This window comes from Rhinopithecus bieti, unplaced genomic scaffold (genome assembly GCF_001698545.2).
Source record: "Rhinopithecus bieti isolate Rb0 unplaced genomic scaffold, ASM169854v2 scaffold_10612, whole genome shotgun sequence".
Taxonomy (NCBI): Eukaryota; Metazoa; Chordata; class Mammalia; order Primates; family Cercopithecidae; genus Rhinopithecus; species Rhinopithecus bieti.
The window spans coordinates 2,536,431-2,554,911 of NW_016806990.1; the positions used below are offsets into that span (position 1 = coordinate 2,536,431).

Genomic DNA, 18,481 nt, shown 5'->3' on the forward strand with positions numbered 1-18,481 from the left:
TATATATATATAAATTTTTTTGTAAAAATAGGACGGCCATAGTGGCTCATGCCTGTAAAAAATTCCAGCACTTTGGGAGGTTAAGGCAGGTGGATCACTTGAGGCCAGGAGTTTGAGAACAGCCTGGCCAACTTGGTGAAACCCTATCTCCACCAAAAACACAAAAATTAGTCAGGCGTGGTGATACACACCTGTAGTCCCAGCTACTCAGGAGGCTGAGGCACGAGAACCACTTGAATCTGGGAGGCAGAGGTTGTAGTGAGCCGAGATCCCACCACTGCCTTCCAGCCTGGGAGGCAGAGTGAGACTGTGCCTCCAAAAAAAAAAAAAGAAAATTTGTAAAATAGGTGAAAATATTTTGACTTTCTCACATACTAAACAGACTGTCTCGTGTACCACAGATGCACACAACTCACTTTGGAGATTAATGCTGTTTGGAGATTAATTAATGGCAACACACATTAATCACTAGAAAACCACTTTCTCTGTAACTGAGCTTCCCTCTCATTTATCCAGGTTAAGAACTTTCCCTCTCCACTTCTCATCATAATACCCAAGAAAATACATTGTGGTGTAGCATTCATTTGAAATGAAAAGCAATTAAAAAAAAATCGCTAACTCACATCTCTGGAGAACTTGGCTGAGGTTGTCCCGCATTGTGTCTCTACATTTGGGAAGAGTATGTTCATTTGTTTCATGGATCATATTCTTCAAATTTTCAAGAACTCGCATTTCTCGAAGACCACGCTTTTCCTATTAAAAGAAAGTAAATGACTAATAAATATGGTGTCTTTTTCTTTTTCTTGTTTTTGAGATGCAGTCTCACTCTGTCACCCAGACTGGAGTGCACTGGTGTGATCTCAGCTCACTGCAACCTCCACCTCCTGGGTTCAAGTGATTCTCCTGCCTCAGCCTCCCAAGCAGCTGGGACTACAGGCTACAGCCACTATGCCTGGCTAATTTTTGTTATTTTTTTTTCTTTTAGTAGAGATGGGGTTCCACCATATTGGCCAGGCTGGTCTCAAACTCCTGACCTTGTGATCTGCCCACCCTGGCCTCCCAAAGCGCCGGCATTATAGTTGTGAGCCACCACGCCCAGCATATTGTGTCTTAAATCTTAGTAATTACTTTCTAAGATATCCACCCAGGTTTTGGTTGTTAGGTTATGACTTATTACTGAAAATTTATGCAGCCTTCTTCTAATTATTTGGCAATAAATGTCTCATAACCCAGAGGCATTTTTAAAATTATGAAATGCTCCAAAAGTTGCAATATGAGTAATATTTTTATAGCAATGTTAAAAAATTGGCAAGAGAAATACTAAAAGAACCAGAAAATGGCCCAGATTGCCACATATTTTATTAGAAGGAAATTAAACACCCCTGATCTGATCTTAAATTTCATTTTGTCATTCTTACTATCATATAGCTTCTATTATTATGTGCTATTTTTTTTATCTGATTCCTTTTTTTTCCTCAAAATAAAAATGGGTAGTAAAAGCAATATATAGATACTTCCCTATATAGAAAAGAACACTGAAGGCCTGAGGCTATTATCACTAGAAAGACCTCCTCATAAGGTTGGCCCTGGCTTGGGGCTGGAAACTTGACTAGTAAACAGTTCCCTATGTTGGTATAAAACCCTTCCATAAATTACAAAAGTGGTTTACTGTGCCTAAATGGTTTACACCAAGCTTGTCCAAGCCATGGCAGATGGGCTACAAGCGGCCCAAGACGGTTTTGAATGCAGCCCAACACAAATTATAAAACTTCCTTAAAACATTACGAGATTTTTTTGTGATTTTTTCTTTTTTAGCTCATCGGCTATTGTTACTGTTAGTGTGTTTTATGTGTGGCCCAAGATAATTCTTCTTCTTTCAGCGTAGACCAGGGAAGCAAAAAGATTGGACACCCCTGGTTTACACAAACAATGTGATTAATGTTGAATACCTCTTTCCTTCTGGGAGTCTGAAAATGTCATACATGCTAGGCCGAGGATGCCTCCTTGACCAGCCCCCAATAAAACCCCTGGACACCTAGGCTCAGGCAAGCTTCCCTGTAAGATTACACTTTACATGTGTTGTCACAACTTGTCACAAGGGGAATTCAGTGCATCCTGTGTGACTCCACTGGGGGAGGACTCTTGGACGCTTCTACCTGGGTTCCTCCAGACTGCTTCCCAAGCACCTTTTCCCTTTGCTGACACTGCTTTGATTTCTTTTGCCATAACAAAGCTTGCCACAAGTATGGTCATATGCTGACTTCTGTGAGTTCTTCTAGTGAATCACTGAACCTGCAGGTGGTTTTAGGAACTCCAAAAACATCTCCATTACAGAAAGTAGAGCAAAACCACCCTCCCTGCCCAAAATGAGGGTGGGCTATACTTAGTAACATGCTTCCAAAGAATAGAACAGGGAAAGGGAAAAATATTAACATTATAGTAGAGAAAACTAGTAACATGATAGTTGAGAAAACCAGCAAATGCAGTAATACCTCAACCAAGCCAAGAAGGTTCATATTATCAGTGGTGTCGTGTTGATAGCATGCACTCCTTGATATAATGTGATAAGGGTACTTTACCTCTGTGGTATTCTTTCCCAATACCCAAAACCCCAGTCTAGTCATGAGAAAAACAACAGACAAATCCAGATTGGATACCTAGCCCGTACTCAAGACTTATGTAAAAGTCATAAAAAATAAGGAAAGGCTGAGGAACTGTCACAGACCAAAGACTAAGGTGGCATGATCATTCAATGCAATGTGGTACCCCAGATTAGATTCTGGAACAGAAAGGGGACTATAATAGAAAAACTGGTAAAATTCAAATAAAGTCTGGTGTTTCATTAACAGTAATGTATCAATGTTGGTTTCTTAGCTTTTACAAATGCAGCATGGTAATAAAAGAAATTAAATAACGAAAGAAAGTGGGTGAGATGTTGATATGGTTTGGCTGTGTCCCCACTCAAGTCTCAACTTAAATTGTATCTCCCAGAATTCCCACATGTTGTGGGAGGAACCTAGCGGGAGGTAATCGAATCATGGGGGCCAGTCTTTCCCATACTATTCTCGTGATAGTGAATAAGTCTCTGAGGGACATATCAGGGGTTTCCACTTTTGCTTCTTCTTCATTTTCTCTTGCTACCACCATGTAAGACGTATCTTTCAGGCCAGGCGCGATGGCTCACGCCTGTAATTCTAGCACTTTGGGAGGCCGAGGCGGGTGGATCACGAGGTTAGGAGTTTGAGACAAGCCTGGAAGCCTGGCCAACATGGTGAAACCCCATCTCTACTAAAGATACAAAAAAAATTAGCCAGGCGTGGTGGCACGTGCCTGTAGTCCTAGCTACTCAGGAGGCTGAGGCAGGAGAATCGTTTGAACCTGGGAGGCGGAGGTTGCAGTGAGCCAAGATTGTGCCACTGCACTCCAGCCTGGGCGACAGAACGAGACTCCACCTCAAAAATTAAAAAAGGAAGTGTCTTTCGCCTCCTGCCATGATTCTGAGGCCTCCCCAGCCATGTGGAACTGTAAGTCCAATTAAACCTCTTTTTCTTCCCAGTCTTGGGTATGTCTTTATCAGCAGAATGAAAACAGACTAGTACAGTAAATTGGTACCAGTGGAGTGGGGCGTTGCTGAAAAGATAGCAGAAAATGTGGAAGCGACTTTGGAACTGAGTAACAGGCAAAGGTTGGAACAGTTTGGGGGGCTCAGAAGAAGACAGGAAATGTGAGAAAGTTTATCAAAGCTGAATGGCTTTGATAAAAATGCTGATGGTGATATGAACAATAAGGTCCAGGCTGAGGTGGTCTCAGATGGAGATGAGGAACTTGCTGGGAACTGGAGCAAAGGTGACTCTTGTTATGCTTTAGCAAAGAGACTGGTAGCATTTTGTTCTTGCCCTAGAGATCTGTGGAACTTTGAACTTGAGAGAGATGATTTAGAGTATCTGGTGGAAGAAATTTCTAAGCAGCAAAGCATTCAAGAGGTGACTTGGGTGCTGTGAAAGGCATTCAGTTTTATAAGGTAAGCGGAGTATAAAAGTTCAGAAAATCTGCAGCCTGACAATGCGAAAGAAAAGAAAATTTCATTTTCTGAGGAGAAATCCAAGCCGGCTGCAGAAATTTGCATAAGTAATAAGGAGTCGAATGTTAACCCCAAGACAATGGGAAAATGTCTCCAGGTCATGTCAGTGGTCTTCATGGCTGTCCCTCCCATCACAGGCCTAGAGGCCTAAGGGGAAAAAGTGATTTCACGGGCCAGGTCCATGGCCCCTGTGCTGTGTGCAGCCTAGGGACTTGGTGCCCTGTGTCCCAGCCACTCCAGCAGTGGCTGAAAGGGGCCAACATACAGCTTGGGCTGTGGCTTCAGAGGGTGAAAGCCCCAGGCTTTGGCAGCTTTCAAGTGATGTTGAGCCTGTGGGTGCACAGAAGTCAAGAATGGAGGTTTGGGAACCTCTGCCTAGATTTCAGAAGATGTAAGGAAATGCCTGGATGCCCAGGCAAAAGTCTGCTGCAGGAGCAAGGCCCTCATGGAGAACCTCTGCTAGGGCAGTGCAGAAGGGAAATGTGGGGTCGGAGCCCCCACACAGAGTCCCTACTGGGACACTGCCTAGTGGAGCTGTGAGAAGAGGACCACTGTCCTCCAGACCCCAGAACGGTAGATCCACTGACAGCTTGCACCATGCACCTGGGAAAGCCACAGACACTCAACGCCAGTCTGTGAAAGAAGCCAGGAAGAAGGCTGTACCCTGCCTTCCGGCCACAGGGCCAGAGCTTCCCAAGACCATGGGAACCCACCTCTTACATCAGTGTGACCTGAATGTGAGATGTGGAGTCAAAGGAGATCATTTTGGAGTTTTTTTTTTTTTTTTTTTTTTGAGACGGAGTCTCGCTCTGTCGCCCAGGCTGGAGTGCAGTGGCCGGATCTCAGCTCACTGCAAGCTCCGCCTCCCGGGTTCACGCCATTCTCCTGCCTCAGCCTCCCGAGTAGCTGGGACTACAGGCACCCGCCAGGTCGCCCGGCTAGTTTTTTGTATTTTTAGTAGAGACGGGGTTTCACCATGTTAGCCAGGATGGTCTTGATCTCCTGACCTCGTGATCCGCCCGTCTCGGCCTCCCAAAGTGCTGGGATTACAGGCTTGAGCCACCGCGCCCGGCCCATTTTGGAGTTTTAAAATTTGACTGCCCCACTGGATTTTGGACTTGCATGAGCACTGTAATCCCTTTGTTTTGGCAAATTTCTCCCATTTGGAACGGCTGTATTTACCCAATACCTGTACCCCCATTGTATATGGGAAGTAACTACTTCGCTTTTTATTTTACAGGCTTATAGGTGAAAGAGACTTGCCTTGTCTCAGTGGAGACTTTGGACTGTGGACTTTTGGGATTAATGCTGAAATGAGTTAAAAATCTGGGGGACTGTTGGGAAGGCATGATTGGTTTTGAAACGTGAGGACATGAGATTCAGAGGGGCCAAAGGTGGAATGACACAGTTTGGCTCTGTCCCCACCCAAATCTCAACTTGAATTGTATCTCCCGGAATTCCCGGGAATAGAATTCCCGGGAATTCTATTGTGGGAGGAACCCAGGGGGAGGTAATTGAATCATGGGGGCCGGTCTTTCCTGTACTATTCTCCTGACAGTGAGTAAGTCTCACGAGATCTGATGGGCTTATCAGGGGTTTCTGCTTTTGCTTCTTTCTCATTTTTGCTTGCCGCTGCCATGTAGGCAGTACCTTTTCCCTGCCACCATGATTCTGAGGCCTCCCCAGCCATGTGGAACTGCAAGTCCAATTAAACCTCTTTTTCTTCCCAATCTTGGGTATGTCTTTATCAGCAGCATGAAAATGAACTAACACAGGGGTACATGGGAATTCTCTGTACTATCTTTGCAATTTTTCTACATATCTAAAATTAATACAAAACAAGAAGTTACTAAAAAAAGAGTGGTAAACTTGACTGTGAAAAAATAATAGGTTAGTTATGTTACTGACGTGTTTTTATTTTTTTTTGAGCCATTCTTATATGGCCAGCTTCTTACTTTTTCTAATTTTCCCATAATAAGATATTAACAACTTATACAAAAGTTGCAAGAGAATAATATAATGAACTCTCATATACTCATCACCAAGCTTCAACAGTTCTCATGACTGATTTGTTCCCCTCCATAATGCTCCATACACCTCATCCCCTCTAGATTATTTTGAAGCAAATCCAAGAAAGTATATCATTTCAACTGTTAAATATTTCAACCTGTATGCTTTTGTTTGTTTGCTGTTGTAGAGACAGGGTCTTGTTCTGTCACTGAGATCACACTACTGCTGGAGTGCAGTGATGTGATCATGGCTCACTGCAGCCTTGAACTCCTGGGCTCAAGCAATCCTCCTGTCTCAGCCTCCCAGTGGCTGGGATTACAGGTGCACACCACCACACCTGGCTCATTTTTCCTTTTTAAAAATTTTGTGTAGAGATAGGGTCTCACTTTGTTGTCCAGGCTGGTCTCAAACTCGTGGGCTCAAGCAATCCTTCCACCCTGGACTCCCGAAGTACTGGAATTACACAGTGAGCCACCATGCTTGGTCTCAACATATATTAGTATCTTTAAAACACAAAACTTGCCTTAAACAGTAAGACCACCTCTCTCTCTCTCTCTCTCTCTCTCTCTCTCTCTCTCTCTCTCACACACACACACACACACACACACACACACACACACAGTTAACAGCAATTTTTTTTTTTTTTTTTGAGACAAGGTCTGGCTCTGTTTTCCAGGCTAGAGTGCAGTGGCACAATCTTGGCTCACTGCAACCTCTGCCTCCCTGGCTCAAGCGATCCTCCCACCTCAGCCTTCCAAGTAACTGGGACTACAGGCGCACATTATGACACTTGGCTAATTTTTGTATTTTTTATAGAGACAGGGTTGTATCCATCTCTCTATAAAAGACATTTGTTGACCACGTCTGGCCAACAATTGTTTAGTATCATGAAATATCAAAGTAATGTTCACATTCCCTCAAATGTCCTATAAATGTTTTTTATCCCCCAGTTTGTTTGAACCACAACCTAAACGAGTTTTATATACTGCAATTAATATGTTTCTTAAGTCCGTTTTAACCAATAGATTTCCCCTTTCACTTTTTTCCTTTGCAATTTGTTGGAAAAAAGTGAGTCATTTGTTCTGCACAGTTTCCCACAGTCTGTTGTTTGCTGAATGAATCCCCATGGTGTAATTTAACATACTCCTTTGTCTGTTCTCTTTCCTGTAAATTAGTCGTTAGAACTAAAGCCCTGATCAAATTCAGGGTTCTATTTTTTGTTTGCAAGAATTTTTCAGACATGGGTTGTATACTCTCAACAGCATCTTGGTAGCATTCTGTCTTTGTTTACTAGCAGAAATACTCTATGAAGAGAAACTGCCCCTATCAACAACTTGGTTACTCCGAGGAATGTTCACATACAAAAGGCAAAACAGAACACTTGATTCTTTCTCCCTTATTTACCAGTTTCAAAAATAATGAGTTCGCTCCCTAGTATTCACTAAAGGTGATTAGAAAGGTTTTTTGTTTGTTTGTACATATCCCTATGACTCATAGATTTAAAGATATTTGAAGTTTTTCAATCCACTGCAGTATTTCTCACAGGATGAACGCAAGGCCTTTTGCACCAGATAATTGGTACTCAGATTATCCCAGCTTTGTCCAGTGGGAGCCTATTCAAGCTGGCTCTGGAATGCTTCACACGAAACTCTAGTATTTTGTAGTAGGTCATTTGCTTTCTGGCATGATCTGATACTCCAGGTTCATCCTCTCCATCTCCTGCTCTGGACTTGGAATGAGCAGGTGTCTAACTTCCACTGGAGAAATGGAATTCGGGGACTGAACACTAAGGCTGCTCACTGCTATTGGGTTGGTCACTATTTCTAACTTTTGAGTGGACAAGGCTAGGAAATATGTATTTTTAAAAAGAATAGATATATTTTGAGTTCATATTGATAGTCAAACTCAAATTTAAGACCATAGATTTTCTAATTACCCTCTTCTGTCTTATCTCTTTCCAGTTATCAAAACACCAACATAATTATTTGTTTTATCACTGATTCAATCAAGTCGTAATACCAATACTAGCATCAACAAAATGATTACTAAAAAAAGAAATTCAAGATTTTTAAAAAAAATTTTTTGTTTTGAAGATACATTTCACTAGGATGTAAAGTCAAATCATTGTGCCTTGAAATTACGTGGAAGAGTTGGCTGGGCACAGCGGCTCATGCCTGTAATCCCAGCACTTTGGGAGGCCGAGGTGGGCAGATCACCTGAGGTCAGGAGTTCAAGACTAGCCTGTGAAACCCCATCTCTACTAAAAATACAAAAATTAGCTGGGCATGGTGGTGTGCACCTCTATTACCAGCTACTTGGGAGGCTAAGGCAGGAGAATCGCTTGAACTCAGGGTGACAGAGGTTGCAGTGAGCCGAGACCACACTACTTCACCCCAGCCTGGGTGAATGAGACTCCACCTCAAAAGAAAGAAAAGAAAGGAAATTAAGAAAGAAAGGAAAGAGGCCGGGCGCAGTGGCTCATGCCTGTAATTCCAGCACTTTGGGAGGCCAAGGCAGGCGGATCACCTGAGGTCAGAAGTTTGAGACCAGCCTGGCCAACATGGTGAAACCCCATCTCTACTGAAAATACAAAAATTAGCTGGGCATGGTGGCAGGCGCCTGTAATCCCAGCTACTTGGGAGGCTGAGGCACGAGAATCTCTTGAACCCGGGAGGCAGAGGTTGCAGTGAGCTGAGATCGCGACATTGCACTCCAGCCTGAGATCGCGACATTGCACTCCAGCAAGAAAGAAAGGAAAGAAAGAATGTGGAACAATTTCTAAGTAGCAGTGTCGCCATCCAAAAACACAGGCTTGTTTCTTTAAATTTTACTTGATTTTTAGTAATTGCTCTTTAAATTTAAAGTTTATTTTAAATTATGTAAAATATTTATATGGCTCCAAAACTACATCTGTAAAACAAAATACATTCAAAGAAGTCTAGCTTCTACTCCTACCCTTTGCACCCTATCTCCTCCACAGCTTTCCCTTTAGGTAATTATTAACAACTTATTCAACCACTGTTTTAAGTATACACAGGCATATATAAGTGCATACGTGTCAATGTGTATATAATTACGTATATACTTTTTTTCTTTTTTTGGAGATAAGGTTTCACTCTGTTGCCCAGCCTAGAGTAAAGTGGCGTGATCCTGGCTCATTGCAACCTCCACCTCCTGGGCTCAAACGATCCTCCCACCTCAGAACCCAAGTAGCTGAAAGAACAGGTACAAGCGACTATGCCTGGCCAATTCTTGTATTTTCTGTAGAGACGGGGTTTCATTATGTTGCCCAGGGCTGGTCTCAAACTCCTGAGCTCAAACCATCCACCTCAGCCTCCCAAAGTGCTGGGATTACAGGTGTGAGCCACTGTGTCTGGCCGATGTATATACTTCTAAGTGTACACAAGCATACCTCACTTTACTATGGTTTGCAGATACTATGTTTTTTAAAAATTGAAGGTTTGTGGCAATCCTGTCTCAAGCAAGTCTACTGGTGCCATATTTCTATCAGCACGAGCTCACTTTGTTTCCCTGTGTCACATTTGGGTAATTCCCATAAAATTTCACAAGTTTTCATTATTATTACACCTGTTAGGGAGATCTGTGATCAGTGATCTTTGATGTTACTGTTGTCATAGTTTTGGGGTGCCACAAACCACAATCACATAAGACCACGAACTTAATCTATAAATGTTGGGTCTGTTCTCACTGCTCCACTGACCGGCCATTCCCCCAACTCTTTCCCTCTCCTTGGGCCTCCGTATTCCCCATGACACACTGAAATTAGGCCAATTAATAATCCTACAATGGCCTCTTAAGTGTTCATACATTTGTATGTGACATAAATTAATGACATAAATAGTCATACATTTCTGACTCTAATCCAAAGCTAGAAATGATTACACTTAGTGAAGAAGGCATGTTGAAAGCCAAGGCAGGATGAACGCGAGGCCTTTCGCACCAGATATTTAGCCAAGATGAGAAGGGAAAAGAAACATTTTTTTTTTTTTTTTTTTTTGAGACAGAGTCTCTCTCTGTCACCCAGGCTGGAGTGTAATGGCATGATCTCAGCTCACTGCAACCTCTGCCGCCCAGGTTAAGCGATTCTCCCACCTCAGCCTCCCAAGTAGCTGGGACTACAGGCGAGCACTACCATGCCTGGCTAATTTTTTTGTATTTTTAGTAGAGACAGGGTTTTGCCATGTTGTCCAGGCTGGTCTTGAACTCCTGACCAGGTGATCCTCCTGCCCCGGCCTCCCAAAGTGCTGAGATTACAGGCATGAGCAACTGCGCCCAGTGGAAAAGAAAGATTATTGAAGGAAATTTAAAATGCTATTCCACTGGGAAGCCAAGACGGGCAGATCACAAGGTCAAGAGATCGAGACCGTCTTGGCCAACATGGTGAAACCCCGTCTCTACTAAAACTACAAAAATCAGTTGAGCGTGGTAGCGCACTCCTGTAGTCCCAGCTACTCAGGAGGCTGAGGCAAGGGAATTGCTTGAACCCGGGAGGTGGAGGCTGCAGTGAGCNTTAGTAGAGACAGGGTTTTGCCATGTTGTCCAGGCTGGTCTTGAACTCCTGACCAGGTGATCCTCCTGCCCCGGCCTCCCAAAGTGCTGAGATTACAGGCATGAGCAACTGCGCCCAGTGGAAAAGAAAGATTATTGAAGGAAATTTAAAATGCTATTCCACTGGGAAGCCAAGACGGGCAGATCACAAGGTCAAGAGATCGAGACCGTCTTGGCCAACATGGTGAAACCCCGTCTCTACTAAAACTACAAAATCAGTTGAGCGTGGTAGCGCACTCCTGTAGTCCCAGCTACTCAGGAGGCTGAGGCAAGGGAATTGCTTGAACCCGGGAGGTGGAGGCTGCAGTGAGCCGAGACTGCACCACTGAACTTCAGCCTGGTGACAGAGTGAGACTCCATCTCAAAAAAAAAAAAAGTTATTCCAGTGAACACACAAATAAGAAAGTGAAACAGACTTATTGCTAATAGGGAGAAAGTTTGAGTGGTCTGGATAGAAGACGAAACCAGCCACAACATTCTCTTAGCCAAAGCCTAATCCAGAGGAAGGCCCTAACTCTGTTCAATTCTATGAAGGTTGAGAGAGGTGAGGAAGCTGCAGAAGGAAGGTCTGAAAGCAAGCCAGCAGAGGCTGGTTCATGAGATTTGAGGAAAGACACCATCTCCATAACATACAAGTGCAAGGTGAAGCAGCAAGTGCTAATGTAGACTGCAGGATCTAGCTACGATCATTGGTGAAGGCGGCTACACTAAACAACAGACTTTTAATGTATATGAAACAGCCTGCTACTAGCACAAACGCCATCTAGGACTTTCATAGCTAGAGAGAAGTCAATGCCTGGCTTCAGAGCTTCAAAGGACAAGCTAACTCTCGTTAGGGGTTAATGCAGCTGGTGACCTGAAGTTGAAGCCAGTGCTCATGTACCATTCCAAAAATCCTAGGGTCCTAAAGAATTATGCTAAATCTACTCTGCCTGTGCTTTATAAAAGGAAGAACAAAGCCTGGATGACAGCACATCTGTTTACAGTATGGTTTACTGAAGCCCACTATTGAAACCTACTGCTCAGAAAAAAAGACTCCTCTCAAAATAGTACTGCTCAATGACAATACACCTGGTTACCCTGGAGGTCTGATGGAGATACACAAGAAGATGAATGTTGTTTTCATGTCTGCTGATACAACATCCATTCTACAGCCCATGGATTAAGAAATCACTTTGACTTTCAAGACTTATTACTTAAGAAATAAATTTCTTAATAGCTGCCATAGACAGTGATTTCACTGATGGATCTGGGTAAAGTAAATTGAAGATCTTCTGGAAAGGATTCACCATTCTAGATGCCATTAAGAACATTAATGATTCATGGGAAGAGGTCAAAGTATCAACATTAACAGGAGTTTGGAAGAAGTTGATTCCAACCATCATGGGTGATTTTGAGGAGTTCTAGGCTTCAGCTGAGTAAGCTGTTACAGATGGGGTGGAAAAAGCAAAACAATCAGAATAAGAAGTGGAGCCTGAAGGCCGGGTGCAGTGGCTCACGCCTGTAATCCCAGCCCTTTGGGAGGCTGAGGCTGGCAGATCACGAGGCCAGGAGACCGAGACCATCCTGGCTAACACGGTGAAACCCCGTCTCTACTAAACAAATACAAAAAATTAGCCGGGCGTGGTGGCAGGCGCCTGTAGTCCCAGCTACTCAGGAGGCTGAGGCAGGAGAATGGCGGGAACCCGGGAGGCGGAGCTTGCAGTGAGCCGAGATTGCGCCACTGCACTCCAGCCTGGGCAACACAGCGAGACTCCATTTCAAAAAAAAAAAAAAAAAAAAAAGAAGTAGAGCCTGAAGATGTGACTGAATTGCTGCATCTCATAATAAAACTCGAACAGATGAGGAGCTGCTTCTTATGGATAAGCAAAGAACGCAGTTTCTTGAGACGGAATCTACTCCTGGTGAAATCAGGTCAGTTAATAACCCTACAATGGCCTCTACATGTTCAAGTAAAGAAGAGTCGCACAACTCTCACTTTAATCAAAAGCTAGAAATGATTACACTTAGAAAGACGTGTTGAAAACGCTGTGAACACTATTGAGATGACAACAAAAGTTTTAGAATATTATATAGACTTAGTTAATAAAGCAGCAGCAGGGTTTGAGACGACTGAAATTTGGAAAAAACTTTGACTGTGGGTAAAACACTACCAAGCAGCATTTTATGCTACAGAGAAATCTTTGTAGAAGGAAGAGTCAATTGATGTGGGAACTTGATCGTTGTTTTATTTTAAGAAATTGCCACAGTCACCCCAACCTTCAGCAACCACCACCCTGATCAGTCAGCAGCCATTAACGTCGCTGCTAGCAACGTTCTCCACTAGCAAAAAGATTATGACTTGCTGAAAGCTCAGATTATTAGCAGCCTTAACAAGGAAGTATTTTTAAATTAAGGTATGTACATTGTTTTTTAGACATAATGCTACTGTAAACTTAAAAGACTACAGTATAAACATACTTTTCTATTAATTGGTTACCCAAGTAATTTGTTTAACTTGCTTTATTACAATATTCACTTCATTGCAGAGGCCTGTAACCAAACCCACAATATTTCTGAAATATACCAATAATATTGTACACATTTTTAAATTACCTTCCTTAAACAGAAACATGATACAGACTTTTCTTATTTCATGAGTCAAATTCATACACACATACATAATATATATATAAAATCTTTATGTGATCTTTGTTTTCTCTTTTTGGTGCATCTTTTCGTTATTTAGAAAAGTTGGTGTTCTTGTTCTCATGGTTATGTTTATACTAACACAGATGAAGGATCCCTAACTCGAAAATCCAAAATCTGAAATGCTCCAAAATCCAAAACTTTTTGAATGCTAACATGATGCTCAAAGAAAATGCTTATTGGAACATTTTGGATTTTGGAATTTTTGATTAGGGACACCCAACCTATACTTTACATAACTTTGTATATAACACCTTCACTTTTTTGGTGACTGTTTATTGGTTCCCTACTTATTAGCAATATTAATATTAGGTGTTAATTTTCTCTTTTCCCAGTTTTTCCCTCCTTTTCGGGATCCAATTTGAAACAGCATCCTTTTAACTTCCAGTTAATATTTACAAGGCAATCGGTAAGGAAATCCTACTTTTCACAGACGCTCACCATTTCCTTCTATTTTCTGTTACACTACATCTTCACTGTCAGAACACAGAGTCACTGGATATTACACTGTCTGCCTTTAACTGGTTTAGTCTTAATTCTGAAAGTGAATATATATTGAATGCTTACCCACTGTTGTTAGGTAGAAGTCTCTCTAATCATTTTGGTTAGCTGAAATTCATTCTGTTGTATAACAGATTCCTTAGGAAAGGCTCATGGGAACAATCATCCCAGAGTCCTTGCGTGATCTAATAGTGTGTGGTTCCTGTACCTGCGGGTCAGTTTGGCTGGATATAAAACCCCTGGCTGTTATTCCGTTGTCTTCTGGCATGAGACAGATACATCTGTTAACAACTGCATTTTCTTGCCCTTATAAAGGACTTAGCTATTTTGTCTGGATGCCCGAAGGACTTTTTTCTATTAAGTCTAATAGATTTATTGTTAACTATCTCAGTGTTGTCTGTTCTGGGTTAATTTTCCCTGAATGTAGTGTGCCCTTCAATATAATTTTAGTAGTATTGTACTTCAAGAAAGTTTTTTTGACTCCTAGTTTTTATATTTATATTTTATATTTGCTCTATTACATTGCTTTGGTTTTCTTTTCTAGTGCCTCATTATCACACATATTTCAATTTTTCATTTCAATTTTCAACTTCACTTAAGGACTCTTCAGTTGTTTATTCACTCATGTTCCTTTTAGTTTAGTTTTCATTTATGACATGTTTTTAAATTTCTTTTCCTGAATTCTTTCACCTTACCTTTTATTTTTGCTAATTATTTTACCTGATCATTTCTGAATTTTTCCTTTTATGAGGTATATTGTTCTTTCCTTGCTTCTACAATTTCCTTATGCTCCCAGAGCTCATCTTAAAATACCAGGTTTGGCTGGGTGGCTCACGCTTGTAATCCCAGCACTTTGGGAAGCCGAGGCGGGTGGATCACCTGAGGTCACGAGTTTGAGACCAGCCTGGCCAACATGGTAAAACCCTGTCTCTATTAAAAAATACAAAAATCAGCCAGGTGTGGTGGCGGGTGCCTGTAATCCCAGCTACTCGGGAGGCTGAAGCAGGAGAATCACTGGAACCTGGAAGGTGGAGATTGTAGTGAGCCGAGATCACACCACTGCATTCCAGCCTGGGAGATGAGTAAGACTGTCTCAAAAAGTATATAAAATAAAATACTAGGTTATAGTTTTATTTTTTGTGTGGTCAAATCTTTCTTATTTCCTTGAGGAATATTATTCTGTTCTTTATCCTCTAATAAATTGTGTGGGATTTGACTCTTGCTCAACTTTAAGTGAAATTAGTTTTCCACTATTTTTAGAAGGGAGGGGTGGTCACAACAGCCTTTTTAACTTCAGAGTTGTAGAACTCCCTTTTTTGTTTCATAAAGTATTCAGTTTCCTGCAGCTTTTTTACAGTGTAAAACATTATCGTGAAAGGGTGTTTTGGTTTGGGAGTTCCAAAGCCCCTGACTGCTTCAGCACCGTTGGGTTTTCAACAGCCCGCTAGCACCTACTCCTAAGTTGGAGCCTGTGAAGTCCCCTCCTAGTTTCTGCTGCTGTTCTCCAAATGGCCCACTGCTACAGTTTGAATGTATCCCCCAAAACTATGTGCTGGAAATATAACACCCAATGCCACAGTGTTGGGAGGTGGGGTCTGGGCCTAAGGAGAGGTGATTAGTTCATGAGGGCTGTGCATGACATAGTCAGAAGGCACTCACCAGATGAAGCCCCTCTGATAACTTCCCAGCCTCCACAACTGTGAGCAAAATACATTTCTCCTCATTATAAATTACTCAGTTCCAGGTATTCTGTTATAGCATCACACGACAGACTAAAACACCCATCAGGCTTCCCAAATCTATCTGGTGGGAATTTTGAGGTTGTCTAGCACTCAACGCTCTCACAAGTCCCTCTGCATTCTTTCCACTCCCTCTGGCAGTTCTCATACCACAGAAGCCTTTTAGCTGTTGGTGACTTGGCCACTGGTATCACGGGTACCCTGTCGCCTGGTTTTATTACAGATGTAGATTGGTTTTGCTATGCTAATTGCTCTGTTTTTAGACATATTCAAAGAGAAAAAAAAAACAAACATAAAACTATGCCACCACCACTGCCACCTTCTCCAGATGGCACTGTAATACGGAAAAATCAAGAGAGTAGGGGAAACTACTTCATTGCTTATGGCAGACTAATTTACATGTACAAGAAAATGATCTCTCAATTCAAAGACAAACAAAACTAAGAACAGAGAAGGGAGCTATGCAGTTCCATTCACAGGACAGATTACTCTAGGGCCTATAAATGGGCTTCGGGCTTCCAGGGTGCTCCTGAAAGTGTAGTCAAATTGAAGACATATGTTCTCTATGCATTTTTCTGGGGGAAAAAACTCTTAAAGGAGTCCGTGACCTACCAGGAGAACCACTTATTTAAAGGGTTATTTATTGTAGCAGGCAAACTGGCACTTACACACAGTAAGTGAATCAGTAGCCATACCTGTCTAACAGCCCATTAATAATTAATTTAAAAGACAAAAAAAGGCCCAGAGTGGTGGCTCACGCCTGTAATCCCAGTACTTTGGGAGGCCAAGGCAGTTGGAGCACCTGAGGTCAGGAGTTCAAGACCAGCCTGGCCAACATGGTGAAACCATGTTCTCTACTAAAAAATACACAAAATTAGCTGGACGTAGTGGCATATGCCTGTAATTCCAGCTACTTGGGAGGCTGAGGCAGGAGAATCGCTTGAATCCGGGAGGCAGAGGTTACAGTGAGTTGAAATCGCACCATTGTACTCCAGCCCGGGCAACAAGAGTGAAACTCCATCTCAAAAAAAAAAAAACACCCATGACACTATTACACAAAAAAGACATTAGAAAGTCTCTTCCCTTAAACTCACCATCTGGTATGTGTTTGTTTTTATGCTGATATTTTTAACTGAGGGGTACTGTTCACACTTATCACACAAGGAAGAATATAAACTAACATTTGTTTATTTATATATGTATATTGCTTCTGGTGTGAAAATTCTCAGAGCAAAGCTCAGCACTCATAAAGCTTGGTTTCTGATGTAATCTGAGAGCATTAGAGAGAAAATGAGAGACTGATATAATTTAAGTTTTTCTTTCAGTCACAAGATTTTAAACCATACAGTGTATATATATACTTATCACGTGTTATATGGAACAGACACTCTGACAAAATGATGTTTTAACCTGACAGTGTCTCTAGTAATCTAAATAAAAACAAGAAATCAGGAGGTCAAGTGAAATTCTTATGCTGCCTTTGGAGGAATTTTCTCTTGATCAACTTAACCCACATTGGAATTAACTAAAACAATCCCTCTCAACTCCTATACTTATTGCACTGTTAAATACTTTTGCCTCAAATTTTAACCAACATTTCCTTTACTTTTCTAACTCCTATTTTCTTTCAGTCCAAACATCACCTGCTCTATGAAAATTTCTCTGAGCTCTCTTAGAAGTTGTTTCTCGAGTTGTTTCCTCTTCTGAGGTCTCAAGTCTTTTGTGCTTATTTTATGATAATAATTACACATGACGATTCTTTGTTTACATGCCTTTCTTCTCCCTAGATGGTAAACTTCATGGAAGTAGGAATTGTTTCCTATTTATTTTTTACATGTCTGGTATGACAGGTATCTCTGCCTCCATTCTCTTCTCTCTCATTACCAACATCTAAATTTCATTTGGAGTGGTAACATGCCTATAACAGAGACTGCTAGCTATTTCCTACCTGCCTTCCTTTTTGCTACATGAAATGCACATGTAATGGGTGGAGGTCCAAAAGCCACCTTGTAGGCTGAGCATGGTGGCTCATGCTTATAATCCCAGTACTTTTGGAGACTGGGGTAGGAGGATCAATTGAGCCCAGGAGTCCAAGTCCAGCACGGGCAACACAGTGAGACCCTGTCACTATGAGAAAGGCCAGCCATGGCATTGTAATCTGGAAGAATCATGAGAGAGCAGGGTAAACTATTTCATTCCTTATGGCAGACTAATTTACATGTACAAGAAAATGGTCTCTCAGTTCAAAGACAAACACAACTGAGAACAGAGAGGGGAGCTATGCAGCTCCATTCAGAGGATAGGTTACTGTGGTCCCAGCTACTTGGGAGGCTGAAGTAAGAAGACTGCTTGAACCCAGGAGGTTGAGGCTGCAGTAAGCCATGATCCTGCCACTGCACTCCAGGCTGGGTTACAGAGTGTGACCCTGTCTTAAAACAAAACAAAACAAAAAAGTCAACTTGTAAGCATAAGGACAAAGGCAACATCCCAGGGGGACAGAAGGTAAAACTGGAAGAAAAAGCTTGACATCATAGGGCCACCATTCCAGCCCTACGCTAACTCTAAACTCTGCATATTGTGATAGAAAATTAAGCACTTGTTAAATCCACTATTTTTCAGATTATCTGTCACTATCAACTAAACATATTCCATACTGATATACATAGGTATTCAGTAACTATTCCATAAAGCATTGCATGAATAAAGTTTGCTAAAAACTAAACATTGAACTTATACAGGATTATATACTCTACAAGCATGTCTAAATACTTACTGACTACCATGAGTCTCTGCTCTTTTCTACATGAGAAAGGCCATAACAGTTCCTCCAAGGCTAGAAAGACAGTGGCACAGAGGACAATGCCTTTACCCACTGATACTATGACATGAATAC

The 18,481-nt window shown here is 41.9% G+C and overlaps 1 protein-coding gene across 1 annotated transcript in view; it reads right to left on the reverse strand.

The window, feature by feature from the left end:
* The window catches only part of BLOC1S5 (biogenesis of lysosomal organelles complex 1 subunit 5), a 56,119-nt gene that overhangs the window by 32,089 nt on the left and 5,549 nt on the right, over positions 1-18,481 (reverse strand). The window contains exon 3 of the mRNA XM_017879621.1: positions 624-753. Within this exon, the coding sequence (XP_017735110.1) occupies positions 624-753 (130 nt within the window). The remainder of the gene's footprint in view (positions 1-623; positions 754-18,481) is intronic.